Source organism: Cervus elaphus, chromosome 9, assembly GCF_910594005.1.
Source record: "Cervus elaphus chromosome 9, mCerEla1.1, whole genome shotgun sequence".
In the NCBI taxonomy this organism is placed as follows: Eukaryota; Metazoa; Chordata; class Mammalia; order Artiodactyla; family Cervidae; genus Cervus; species Cervus elaphus.
Genome location: NC_057823.1, coordinates 94279331 through 94292335, shown reverse-complemented (window position 1 = coordinate 94292335; position 13005 = coordinate 94279331). Strand labels below are relative to the sequence as shown.

General features: G+C 47.6%; 2 protein-coding genes across 11 annotated transcripts in view; one reads left to right on the top strand and one right to left on the bottom strand.

Moving 5' to 3' along the window:
* The window catches only part of FAM81B (family with sequence similarity 81 member B), a 152067-nt gene extending 141191 nt beyond the window's left edge, over window positions 1-10876 (bottom strand). The window contains exon 1 of the mRNA XM_043913858.1: window positions 10847-10876. Coding sequence (XP_043769793.1) covers window positions 10847-10876 — 30 coding nt within the window. The remainder of the gene's footprint in view (window positions 1-10846) is intronic.
* Window positions 10877-12037: 1161 nt separating this feature from the next.
* The window catches only part of MCTP1 (multiple C2 and transmembrane domain containing 1), a 560075-nt gene continuing 559107 nt past the window's right edge, over window positions 12038-13005 (top strand). For 5 of the 10 annotated variants that reach the window (XM_043913623.1, XM_043913621.1, XM_043913622.1 and 2 more), the window contains exon 1: window positions 12044-12813. In XM_043913623.1, the coding sequence (XP_043769558.1) occupies window positions 12082-12813 (732 nt within the window). In that variant the 5' untranslated portion in view covers window positions 12044-12081. Of the gene's footprint in view, window positions 12814-13005 lie in introns of all 10 variants that reach the window. The other 5 variants (XM_043913616.1, XM_043913624.1, XM_043913620.1 and 2 more) reach the window with 2 other exon arrangements.

Sequence of the window (13005 nt, the reverse complement as noted above, 5' to 3'; positions counted from 1 at the left end):
GCATATTAAAAAGCAGAGACATTACTTTACTAACAAAGATCCATCTAGTCAAGGCTACAGTTTTTCTAGGGGTCATGTATGGATGTGAAAGTTGGACTATAAGGAAAGCTGAGTGCTGAAGAATTGATGCTTTTGAACTGTGGTGTTGGAGAAGACTCTTGAGAGTCCTTTGGACTGTAAGGAGATCCAACCAGTCCATCCTAAAGGAGATCAGTCCTGGGTGTTCATTGGAAGGACTGATGCTGAAGCTGAAACTCCAATACTTTGGCTACCTGATGTGAAGAGCTGACTCATTAAATAAGACCCTGATGCTGGGAAAGATTGAAGGTGGGAGGAGAAGGGGATGACAGAGGATGAGATGGTTGGATGGCATCACCAACTCACTGGACATGAGTTTGGGTAAACTCCGGGAGTTGGTGATGGACAGGGAGGCCTGGCGTGCTGCTGTCCATGGGGTCACAAAGAGTCGGCCACGACTGAGTGACTGAACTGAACTGAACTGAACTATTTGAAGGTACCATCTATTTCCTGCTGTAACCCTGACTGGTGGGCCTATCCTGTGTGGGGACTAAAGGTCAGTCATTCCAAGGGGATGAAGGAAATGCAGGGGAGATGGATTGATAAAGAGGGAGAGAGAGAACAAAGAATGAGTTCCAGCTATTTACTGGCAGAGAACAGAGCTGTTAGAGCCAGTTTATGGTGCAGCCACAGTCACAACACCTAGATGGCTTTCTGGAGCTGGCAGGACGAGGCCCCGATGTTCAGTTTTTCTGTTGTTCAGTCCCTGAGTCGTGTCCAACTCCTTGTGACCCTGTGGACTGCAGCACGCCAGGCCTCCCGGTCCTTCACTATCTCCCTGAGTTTGCTCAAACTCATGTCCATTGAGTCGATGATGCCATCCAACCATCTCATCCTCTGCCACCCTCTTCTCCTCCTGCCTTTAATCTTTCCCAGCATCAGGGTCTTTTCCAATGAGTCGGTTCTTTGCATCAGGTGGCCAGAGTATTGGAGCTTCAGCTTCAGCATCAGTTCTTCCAATGAATATTCAAGGTTGATTTCCTTTAGGAATGACTGGTTTGATCTCTTTGCATTCCAAGGGACTCTCAAGAGTCTTCTCCAGTATTACAGTTCAAAAGCATCTATTGGTTTTTTTGAGTACATCTTATTTTTCATGTTGGGATACTGAGTTGAGAGCCAGTGGAACTAGATGTACTCCCAGCAAAGGCTTAGTATGGATGCTGGGCCCAGGCTGGTAAGGGAAGTGACAGATAGATGTCAAGGGCCCCGGCCAGTGAGAGCCAAGGGCAGGTTGAATCATCTGGGAGCTTCTCTGGGCTCTGACTATGGTGGGAGAAGACAGATTGTGTAAGTACAGACTTGCTTACAAATGTTAGCAGGCAGACCTGGTGGACAAGGGGCATCTCCCTCAGAAAAGAAGAGGCAGATGACACCACCCTCAGACCCTTATTCTCCCCTGCTTTCATGAAGATGTGGAAAACCACATTTTTTCTATATTCATTCAAGATGCCTTCTTAGGAAGAATTGGAAGAGAAGGCTCCCTGAGAGACAGTAATTTTGTCCCAAGAAGACTGTGGGCATTTTCTTTAAAAAAAAAAAAATTAATTAATTAATTATAATTGGAGGATAATTCCTTTACAATATTGTGATGGTTTTTGCCACACATCAACATGAATCAGCCACAGGTATACATATGTCCCCCCCCATCCTGAACCCCCCTCCCACCACCTGCCTACCCTATCCCTCTGGGTTGTCCCAGAGCACTGACTTTGGGTACCCTGCTTCATGCATCAGTTTGCACTGGCCATCTATTTTACATATGGCGTTTTCTAAAGAGATTGTCTAAAGGATTGAATCTTGATTGTTAAAACTGGGTTGAATATTTTGGTACTTTTTCTTCATTAACCTCTGATAGAGTGGCATCACTCTAAAGGAAAACCAGACATATGACAGAAAACATAAAGGAACTGTAGTTTTCTTCCTATTCGCAGAAAAGTAGGCAGGACTGATTTTTGATCCCAGCTCATGGCTGTTTGCAAGGAGAAACTGTCCATACAGGTCCCTAGACCTCTTGCCATATAGCCAACCTCATTATGGCTCAGAGGTCCTATTTATAGACGACAGCCCCTGTAAATGGTGAATACCATTTTGATTTTTTTTTGTTGTTGTTCATTTTGATTATTTTTGACAGCAATTTTTCTACCTCAGTTTGGTTCCTTAACCCAAGGCTGGGGGGAAAGCACAAATATCTCGGGCACTGCTATTCATCCAGAGCCAAGTCAGTGCAAAGTCAGACCTGATGTCTGGAGTTCAGGCTGTCGTCTGTTATATCTTGACAGAGATGGACAGTTCCTGATCTTGGACTGGTTACCTTGTGGTGAGATCCAATCTGCGGAATTGTAGAACTGACTGAGAAATAGGTTCACAAATAACTGGGGGTGGTGTGGAGCAACGATGGCTTATTCCCGTTGCTGCTGCTGCTAAGTCGCTTCGGTCGTGTCTGACTCTGTGCGACCCCATAGACGGCAGCCCACCAGGCTCCCCTGTCCCTGGGATTCTCCAGGCAAGAATGTTGGAGTGGGTTGCCATTTCCTTCTCCAATGCATGAAAGTGAAAAGTGAAAGTGAAGTCGCTCAGTCATGTCCGACTCTTAGAGACCCCATGGACTGCAGCCTACCAGGCTCCTCCATCCATGGGATTTTCCAGGCAAGAGTACTGGAGTGGGCTGCCATTGCTTCCTCCGGGCTTATCCCTAAGGTCCCTGAAAAAATTGTTCCTACCTGTAAAGACCTCACTGGTCCCACCACTGACTTTACACGAGACCTGGGCCAAGTCATCTCCTATCTTGATTTCTTGGGTGCTCAATTGAAAGGGAACATATGCCTGTGCATGCTGCATGCTAATTCACTTCAGTCATGTCTGACTCTTTGCGACGCCATGGACTATAGCCCACCAGGCTCCTCTGTCCATGGGATTCTTCGGGCAAGAATACTGGAGTGGGTTTTGCATTTCATCCTCCAGGGGATCTTCCCAACTCAGGGATCGAACCTGTGTCTCCTGCATTGCAAACAGATTCTTTACTGCTGAACCACCAGGTAATCTCATATAATTATCAATACGTGACCAGAATTTAGCTGTAGATGATGGCAGAAATCAAGATTAGGAGAAGACATGTTGGATGGACTAACAGGCTACAAATCAGGGTCTTAGAAGGCTATTTTAGCAGATAGTTTCATTTAAGGTAATTTCTTCGTGAAAGAGATTGTAGTTGATTTAATTTTTCTAAGGATGTTTATCGACATTTAGTTATTCTATCTTTCTTTCCATTTTCCTACTTCCCCTTCTGGGATTCAGAGAGAAGGTCATCTCAGAATAAAAACCACACAAGAATTTCGTCTGTGTAGTTCTTGCCTGTGCATTTTCTAGGCAGGAAATTTTAAAACAGGGCTTGCCAGGAAGACAGTTAAATTTTCAGGCACCGGTTTGAAATCAATAATGTATATTTCTTAAATAGCCATTTTATCTCACTTGGGGAAAAAATGTGTGACTTAGAGAATTGGATTTGAAATAAACTAAAAAATTATTGCAACCTGGAAAGCATTTTGTTAGGAGAAAATAGGGGGGAGAAGTATGTGTCTAATTAGCAAAAGGGCCAGATTCAAAATAACATAGAAAAGAGAAAAGGTCTGTGTTGTTTAGCCAGTCTCTTAGTGTTCTTATCGTTAATGAATGTTCGTCTTAACTCTGTTACTTTAAGATTTTTTTTTTTAATGTGGACCATTTTTAAAATCTGTTGAATTTGTTACAAAATTTTTTTCTGGATTTTTGTTTGTTTGTTTTGTTTTTTTGGCCAAGGGGCATATGCGATCTTGGGTCCCCCACCAGGGATCAAACCTACATCCACTGCACTGGAAGGCAAAGTCTTAACCACTGGACTGCCAGGAGGTTCCTTAAGACTGTCACTTTGTTACAACTGAGCCAGTTCTTCTGGGTTTTATACCCTATGGTGAATGAAGCAATCTTGTCACCACTTTTTCTGGTCTACAATGAGGATATGTCAATTAGGATGCTTTGGGCTCTAGAAAACCAGTGGTAAGCAGGATTTCAAACATTATCTCCTCAAGAATCCTGTCCCTAGTATTCAGCTAAATGCTAGTACAGGAGCAGGTGGGGAGGGACTTTGTAGACATAACTAAGTATTCTAGTAGACTGACCATAATATAGGGGCATTATCCTGGGTCGCCCAGGTGGGCTCAATGTGATCACAGGCCTGTGTGCTTACTTGCTTCAGTCGTGTCTGACTCTTTGCGACCCTGTGGACTGTAGCCCACCGGGCTCCACTGTCCATGGGATTCTCCAGGCAAGAATACTGGAGTGGGTTGCCATGCCCTCCTCCAGGGGATCTTGCTGACCCAGGGATTGACCTTGCGTCTCACGACGGAAGCTCCTGTGACAATCTTGGAGCATGCAGTGGTTGTGGGAATGGTAGGCATGTGTGGTGGAGCAACCAGATAGAAGAAATCAAATAGAAGGAATGGCATACTAGGTGTGGATGATGACCTGCAGGCCTCTTGAACACGGTTAAGGTCTCTGTGTTACTCACAGTTGAAGTCAGTCTCATATGATATACTCCTATAGTTTCCAGGATTGGTTACAGGTCTGGAAAAAAAAGGATAGAATGACCATGATCAGTTGAGAATAATTTTTCCAGGGTGTAATGAATGCTGAGAAGTCTGCCCTGTCATCTACTCTAGGAGGTCATTGGACAATATCAAGGTGGTAAATCATCGATGAATAGTCTGGTTCTCAAGGAGTTTCACTTTCAGTGGGTAGACCATAGGCTCTGGGATAAATTTTGTCTTCATAGTCTTCTATAAAAGAATTGTATAACCCTAAGGAATCTTGCTGGAGGAAGTTACTTTTATCCTCATAGGGTGCTAGAGCTGGGAAACTTAGCCAGAGTTTGAAACGTCTCTATAAGGTGCCTTAGTTTCGGTCCCTTCAGATTTAGCCACAAGGATTCAGATGCAAGCCATCTGTTGATGAGGCTCAGGGACCAGCAACTGGGGAGGGGGCATGTAAGACAGGATTGAAAGAAAGCTGAGATGGGGCATGTCATCAAGCCAGCCAGCCCCGAGGGCACTGGGAGAAGTAGAGAGTCCCTGCCTCTGAGTTACTGAAATATCCGCACATCAATGCCAGCGCTCATTGATTGAGGGGTGTTCCAGGCACTTGGTGGGAGGAGGGATGCGAATTGGAAAACAGCCTTCAGATGGAGAGATCAGATATTCCACCTGTGTGCTGAGGCCTGAGAGAGGACAAGGGCTCTAACAGCTTCTGCAACAGGGTATATATTCAAAGGTTGCTTTTTTTTTTTTTTTTAACTGAAGTATAGTTGATTTGACAAATAGATGGGGAAACAGTGGAAACAGTGACAGACTTTATTTTTTTGGGCTCCAAAATCACTGCAGATGGTGCCTGTAGCCATGAAATTAGAAGATGCTTACTCCTTGAAAGTTATGACCAACCTAGACAGCATATTAAAAAGCAGAGACATTGCTTTGCCAACAAAGGCCTGTCTAGTCAAGGCTGTGGTTTTTCCAGTAGTCATGTATGGATGTGAGAGTTTTACTATAAAGAAAGCTGAGCGCCAAAGAATTGATGCTTTTGAACTGTGGTGTTGGAAAAGACTCTTGAGAGTCCCTTGGATAGCAAGGAGATCCAACCAGTTCATCCTAAAGGAGATCAGTCCTGAGTGTTCATTGGAAGGACTGATGCTGAAGCTGAAACTCCAATACTTTGGCCACCTCATGCAAAGAGCTGACTCATTTGAAAAGACCCTGATGCTGGGAAAGATTGAAAGCAGGAGGAGAAGGGGACGACAGAGGATGAGGTGGTTGGGTGGAATCACCAACTTGATGGACATGAGTTTGAGTAAGCTCCAGGAGTTGGTGATGGACAGGGTAGCCTGGTGTGCTGCAGTCCATGGGGTCTCAAAGAGTCAGATGACTAAGCGACTGAACTGAACTGAACTGATAGTTGATTTACAATGTTGTGTTAGTTTCTGGTTTACAGCAATATGATTCAGATATATATGAGTATACATATATACTTTTTCACGTTCTTTGCCATTATAGTTTATTACAGGATATTGAACCTGGTTCCCCTGCTTCACAACATGAACTTGCTGTTGATCCAGTCTCTATATAATACTTTGCATCTGTCAAAGGAGGTTATTTCCATACCCATCCAGTAGCACCTGCCTTTGTATCACCACTGAAAGTAGGAAGTCAGACCAGGAATGAATAGATGGATTTTAATCTTACATTGGAGATTTGTTTTAGAAGTGTATATAATTTTTAAGCTGGAAGAGACCTGAGAGGGAAACTAGTCCTTTTCTGTTCACTTTACTAGTGAAAAATTGAGGTCCACGTGCCACCTGTGGTGACAGAGCCCTCACATGTGGTGCCAAGCCAATGCCAATGTCTTCTGACTTTGTGCAGAGCAGAACCAGCAACGAGGACAGGCAGCGGAGGCTTTGGGTTCCTCCAGATCTCCAGTTAACCCCCTTTTTTTCCCTTCTTTTATATGGGCAATTGAGGTTTTTAAAATTATGTAAATACAACTTCAAGTCCCCTCACTCTAATACAAGCCTCATAGACAATCCTATGTCCTTCCCACATAGACATTTCAGAATATCTTTTGGTCTCAGTTCAGTTCAGTTGCTCAGTTGTGTCCGACTCTTTGCGACCCCATGGACTACAGCACACCAGGCCTCCCTGGCCATCACCAACTCCCAGAGCTTGCTCAACCTCATGTCCATTGAGTTGGTGATGCCATCTAACCATCTCATCCTCTGTCGTCCCCTTCTCCTCCCACCTTCACTCTTTCCCAGCATCAGGGTCTTTTCAAATGAGTCAGCCCTTCACATCAGGTGGCCAGAGTATTGGAGTTTCAGCTTCAGCATCAGTCCTTCCAATGAATATTCAGGACTTTTGGTCTAGGATTCTAGAATTTTTTTTAACCACACTGGTTAAGAAGAAAGTAAAAAGTGGCTTAGGTTAAATAGTATAAAAAAGAAACAGCTCCTCTGAAGTTACTTAATGTTAAAGAGAACTTTGAGAAAACTTTCAAGGAAGAAAAAGGCAAAAACTTGTTTACACGTGAACCAGAATTTTGTTGAGTTGACTGTGCAGTCAGCACTCATCTCAACGTGTGAATTGTGACAATTGGTCCTTGGTTTGGAAGGGTTCAAAGAGCTTCTTTCCACACTGCAGGATTTTTCCATGTGAGGGGGAACTAGTCAGTCTGGTAGCTTTTCTTGGTTTCAGTTCCAAAGTGGTGGTAACTTCACTCTTGTGGTCAGGCTTTCCTCATTAGAAATGCTGCCTCCATTTGGGTTTTAACCGGGTCCTCGTGAGGTGGGTCAGGCCAGTAGATATCACTGTTCCCATTTCAGAGGAAATGAAGGCCTGCAGGCATCTGGGCCTATGCCAGGAGCTGGGACAGGAGCCAAGGCTCCACTGATGAGAGGGCTCCGTAAGTGCCATTTAGTTGCCCTTTAACTCAATTAGTCCCAGAAATGTTGTTTGGGGGCTTGCATTTATGTCCTTGATCTCATCAAGTGGAAGCTGTGGATCTGCCCAAGATGGTCTTGCTGCTCACCCAAAGTAAGGACATGAATCCATGTATCTCCTGAGGCCTCCTTCAATTATTTCATTCTATTTATTTATGCGTGCATTTAAAATTAAACAAGTTCTGTGGCTTTGGAACCTTGCAGATGGGGGATCTGCTAATTACTCAATGCGTGACCTTGTAAGATCACTTAATAATATGCCTCACACTTGGTTCCTTCATCTATAAAATGCGGTTGCTGTGATGATTACATAGGGTAAGGGACACAAACCACTTAGCAATATGCATGAGCAGCCCACATTCAAACTGTGGTTAGTCGTCTCAGTTCTATCTTCAAAACATCCTGTATCTAGAATTTAACCCCTTGCACCTACCACCTCTGTCAAAGACACCACTGTCCCTTATGTATTTATAGTAATAGGACCTGTCTAAAATCTGTTCCTACCCCCACCTTCTGCACTTTATTGTCAACATAGGGGCCAGAGTGAGTCTTTTAAAATGCAAGTTGGATCACAGATAACTCTACCCAAGTCCCCAGTGACTTCCCATCCTCCCAAACCCAAAGTCCTCACTGTTGACCACAGAGTTCTCCGCATGTGGCCTTTAGCCATCTCTGCCATGGTTTCTCCTTCCACTTCCCTCTTGCTCTCTGTTCCAGCCATTTTGTCTTTCTTGCTGTTCCTCAAGCAGAGCATGTCCCTGCCTCAGTCTCATTGCGCTTAATGCTCCCTCTTCATGGAAAAACTTGCCCTTAGATTTACCATTAGGTTCTCTCCCTCACTTCTTTTGAGCTTCTACTCAAGTATTACTTTATGCATTACCTTTCCAACCTCTTATATATTGATGTGTGATGCATATATTAATTTCATATTCATTCAAGCCATAGAGGCTCTATAAATATTTAGATGGTTAATAAAGTCTAACGAAAGAAAAGCTAACATTTACTGAAGTCTTGCTATGTGCCATTAGTTTTGCTTTCGGCAATCTATCTTCTTGGTGTACTCTGTCATCTGCTATAGACCTTAGCTCATATGTTGACTCCAACAAATCTTTCTTGATCAGTCAAGCCAGAAGTGATTCTTCACTCCTGTGTGTTCCCTCAGTGAACAAGGGGATTCACTGTCCGCTTGTGTTGTAGAGTTTTTTTTTTAAAAATAAGTATCTTAAATATAATAAGATCTTTGATGGCAAAGACCATATCCAGTGCAATTTTATGTAATGCACAATTTGTAGGGCAGCCTCTCAATTTATAATCCACTTTAGATATTTAGGAAAAATTACTTATGCTCTTTCAAGTTCTAGAAATGAACTCTCATTGCTGGATGAGTGTTATTTGGGATTGTAGCTTTCAGAACCTGAAATCTCAGAGTTAATGAGTTCAAGGCAAAACCAGGTAGAAGAGAAAAATGAAAACATAAAGCTACAAAAGTCAAATACATCATTAAAAGACTTCATGAATATAAGATTGAACTGTGTAGCTATCGCTGTGGGTCCATGGCCCCATGTCAGTAAATATGACAAATGACATATTTATGGAGCTTTGGTAAGAAGTGATTATCATTTCTTCTAAATTTTCTAGGGTAATTATTTTATTATTGGGGTATAATTGCTTTACAATGTTGTGTTAGTGTCTGCTGTCCATCAAAGGGAATCAGCTATATGTATACATATAGCCCCTGCCTCTAGAGCCTCCCCCTCCCCGCTCCACCCCTGTAGGTCATCAGAGCGCCGAGCTGAGCCCCCTCTGCTATGGAGCAGCTTCCCCCAGCTGTTGTCTCACATGTGGCAGTGTGTATATGGCAACGCTACTCTCCCGATTTGTCCCATACTCTCCTTCTCCGCTTGTGTCCATGTGTTCGTTCTCTACATCTACATCTCTGTCACACAATGGGATATTACTTAGTCATAAAAGGAATGAAGTTGGATCATTTGTAGTGATATGGATGGAACTAGAGTCTGTCATATGGAGGGAAGTCAGAGAAATACAAATATCATTTCTTAATGCATACACACACACACACACACATATAAACTAGAAAAATGGTACAGATGAACTTATTTGCAGGGGGACTTATAGAGACACAGACGTGGAGAATCCTTTATTTCTTTCTTTATTTTCTCTGTGCTTTCATTAACGACATCCTAGAAAAACTAGTATTAGAATATCTTTTCCTACGTTGCAGGGAAGACTTCTGGAGAAAATAGTTTCTCTTCTGAGCTATCACAGTAGCTCTATATTGAGGTAATTTTTTATGGTTATGGTATTTTCAGTGTGACTCTCTAGTGTGGAAAAGCCTCAGGCATTGAGTGAAGTCCTTTTTCACTTAATCCTTAGAACAGCTCTAGGCAGGCATTAGTATTATCACATCACTCTCATGCTTAAAACCTTCAAATGGCATCCCATTTCACTTACAGGAGACTCAATCTCTTACTATGGCCATAGGAGCCACCCCACCAGGCCTCTGCTCACTTATTCCTTTCATCTGTTACCCACCTTATTCCACATTATTTGCAGCAGTTCCATCTGTCCTTGAACATGCCATGCCAAGCCAAGCTGCTTCCTGCCTTGGGGCCTTTGCACCTGCTGTTCCTTCTTCCTGGAATGCTCTGTAATCAGATCTTTCAATGACTGCTCTTTGTCCTCTTTAAACCTCAACTTAAAATTTAGCTTCTCAGATATACACATAACAGTCAAAAAAAAAAAAAAAAACAAAACCACCTTCTGTATGGGGTTGTCAGATTTAAAAATAAAAATACAAAACAAGGAATTTCAGATAAACAACAAATAGTCTTTTAGTAAGTCTTAAGCAGTGTTTGGGACTCACGGATACTCAAACATTATTCATACGTCATGTATTTGAAATTCAAATTTCATTGGGTGCCCTGCAATTGATCTGGCAACCCCACCTCCACAGCCACTTCGTTATGGTGCCCTGTTTTATTTTCTCCACGGGACTTTTCACTATTAGAAATTGTTTGATTTCCCACTGGAAGATAGGCTGCATGAGGATGGAGCCCTGTTGGCCTTGTCCACAGCTGCATCCTCGGAGCCTATCATATTGCTTGACATATAGTAGGTGCTCAATAAATACTTGCTATAAAGGTAAGCAAATGGAAAAAGAAAAACCTTAAAGCGGTGGGTAACACATCCAGGGCATACTGCTAGCTAGAGGAGATTGGAATTAGGCATTACGGTGCCAGGGCTCTTGTGAGTTTCCCGCATTTTGCGGTGTGGAAGGGATTCTGTGTCATCTACTCAGGAGATTCAGAAGACCCTCGGAGCAGTAGATTTTGGAAGATACCAAGGCTATAGGAGCCTTTCCCATTTGCTTTGTAAGTAACGAAAGGAAAACGCACTTGAGTGAAAAGAACAAGATACTCTGCGTTTGGAATGGAATGAGAGACAGGGCGCATCCTCCACGTCCTGGGACACGGGTAAACTCCCTGCAACTTTAGGACTTGCTTTATCGTCAGACTCCCCCGGAAACCTCTAGATCCTGATCGCAGGAGAAACTAAAGGCACAAGCAAAGAGCGGGGAGGGGAGGATGGGGATGAAGTCAAGACAGAAGAAATCAAACTCTGGTCCTGGACCTCGGGCGCGCAGCTGGGCGGGGGCAGCGGCGTTCAGCCTCAGGACTCGGGCGGGTTCACCTCTCGGTGTGGACACTGGATGCTCCGCAGGACCCACGGAAGGCGCATGATTCCCACCCTGGCTCGCTTCATCGAACGGACCGAGATGATGGCCGGAGGGCGCGTCTCGCTGCCGGCCCAGAGCTAGCTGCGTGGGTACCTAACCGTGGCCGGCTCCCGGGGAGCAAGCTGGCTCGGGTCCCTAACCAACTCCGCCCGGCTCTCGTCTCACTCTCCCTCCCACCCGGGAGCTGGAGTACGTCCCAGGCCCGCCGAGGACTCCCTGTCGCGTGAGTCGCCCGCGCGCCCCATTCCGAGGCAGCCGCCCCCGCCGCTGACAGGTGCTGCCCGGAGGGCGTCGGCTGCGGGGTCCTCTGGCGCGGCGGCTGGGAGCGCACGGCCGAGCGCGCTTCGCTCCCCGAGCCCGGAGCCGGCGAGGAGAGGGGGCCAGGGCGCGGCCTGGGGGCGGGCGGAAGGGGAACTCCAGTGGCCTGGAGCCCCGGCGCTCGGAACCACAAACTTTGCGGCGGCCGCGATCTGGCCGCGGTGACAGCCCACCCCCGCCGGTGCGCGAGGAGGCGGCGGCGGCGGCGCCGGAGTCCCGCTGCCGGAAAACCTCGGCGGCACGGGCGGTTTGCCCCCGCGCTGGCCCGAAGCCGCCGGTCACTCCCGGCTGGTGCTGCTGCGTCCGCCGCCGCCGCCGCCGCCGCCGCGGTGCTCCGGGAGGAGGCGCAGCCCGAGAGGGCGGAGAAGAAGGAAGAGGAGGAGGGGAGAGGAGGAGCGCGGAGGGGAGGAGGATGGAGCCCCGGGCGGCCGCGGCGGGCTCGCCCGAGTCGGCGGTGGCGGCGGCGTCCTCATCGTTCCAGGCCCGGTTCTGGAAGAACCTGCAGCTGGGGGTGGGCAAGAGCAAGGCTGGCGGGGGCGCGCGTGCGGGGGGCCCCGAGCGCCGCACTGCGGACACCCCGTCGCCCTCCCCGCCGCCCCCGGGGGGCCGGCGGGATGCCCCGGCCGGCTTGGGTGGCGCGGGCAGCCGGTGGAGCGGCTTCAAGAAACGAAAGCAAGTGCTGGACCGCGTCTTCTCCTCCTCGCAGCCCAACCTGTGCTGCTCGTCGCCGGAGCCTCTGGAGCCCGGCAGCGCCGGCCGGGCCGAGCCGGGGTCCACACTGCGCCGCCGGATCCGCGGGCATCTGCTTCCCGCGGGGAAGGGGCCGGGGGCCGCCGCCGCCGCCGCCGCCGGAGCGACGCCTCCCGGCGGACGCTCCCCGGACTCGGCTCCCTCTTCGTCCTCCGCCTCATCCTCGCTGTCCTCCTCGCCCCAGCCGCCCCCGAGGGGGGACCGCGCCCGGGATGAGGGCGCGCGGCGTCGGGGCACCGCGGCGCACCTGTGCCATCAGAAGAGTTCCTCGCTGCCGGGCACCGCCTGCTTGGAGCAGCTGCTGGAGCCGCCGCCGCCGCCTCGCGCTGAGCCAGCCGCGAGCCCAGCGGAGCCGCGGACCTCGGATAAGGGCCCGGAGCGCGGCAGCAGCGGGGTGAGTGACAGGTGGGCGCGGCCCGAGCACGGGCGCGCGGGCCACGCCTCCAGCGGTGGGCGATCGGGACCCCGGGAGTGGCCGGGAGGGGGCGGGTAGGGGTGCTGCGGCTCGACCAGCGCGAGAGAAAAGTTCTGACTTTACTTTGGACAGAAAGAACACCTATTGCTAGAAGCTTGTTTGGGTCGCTTT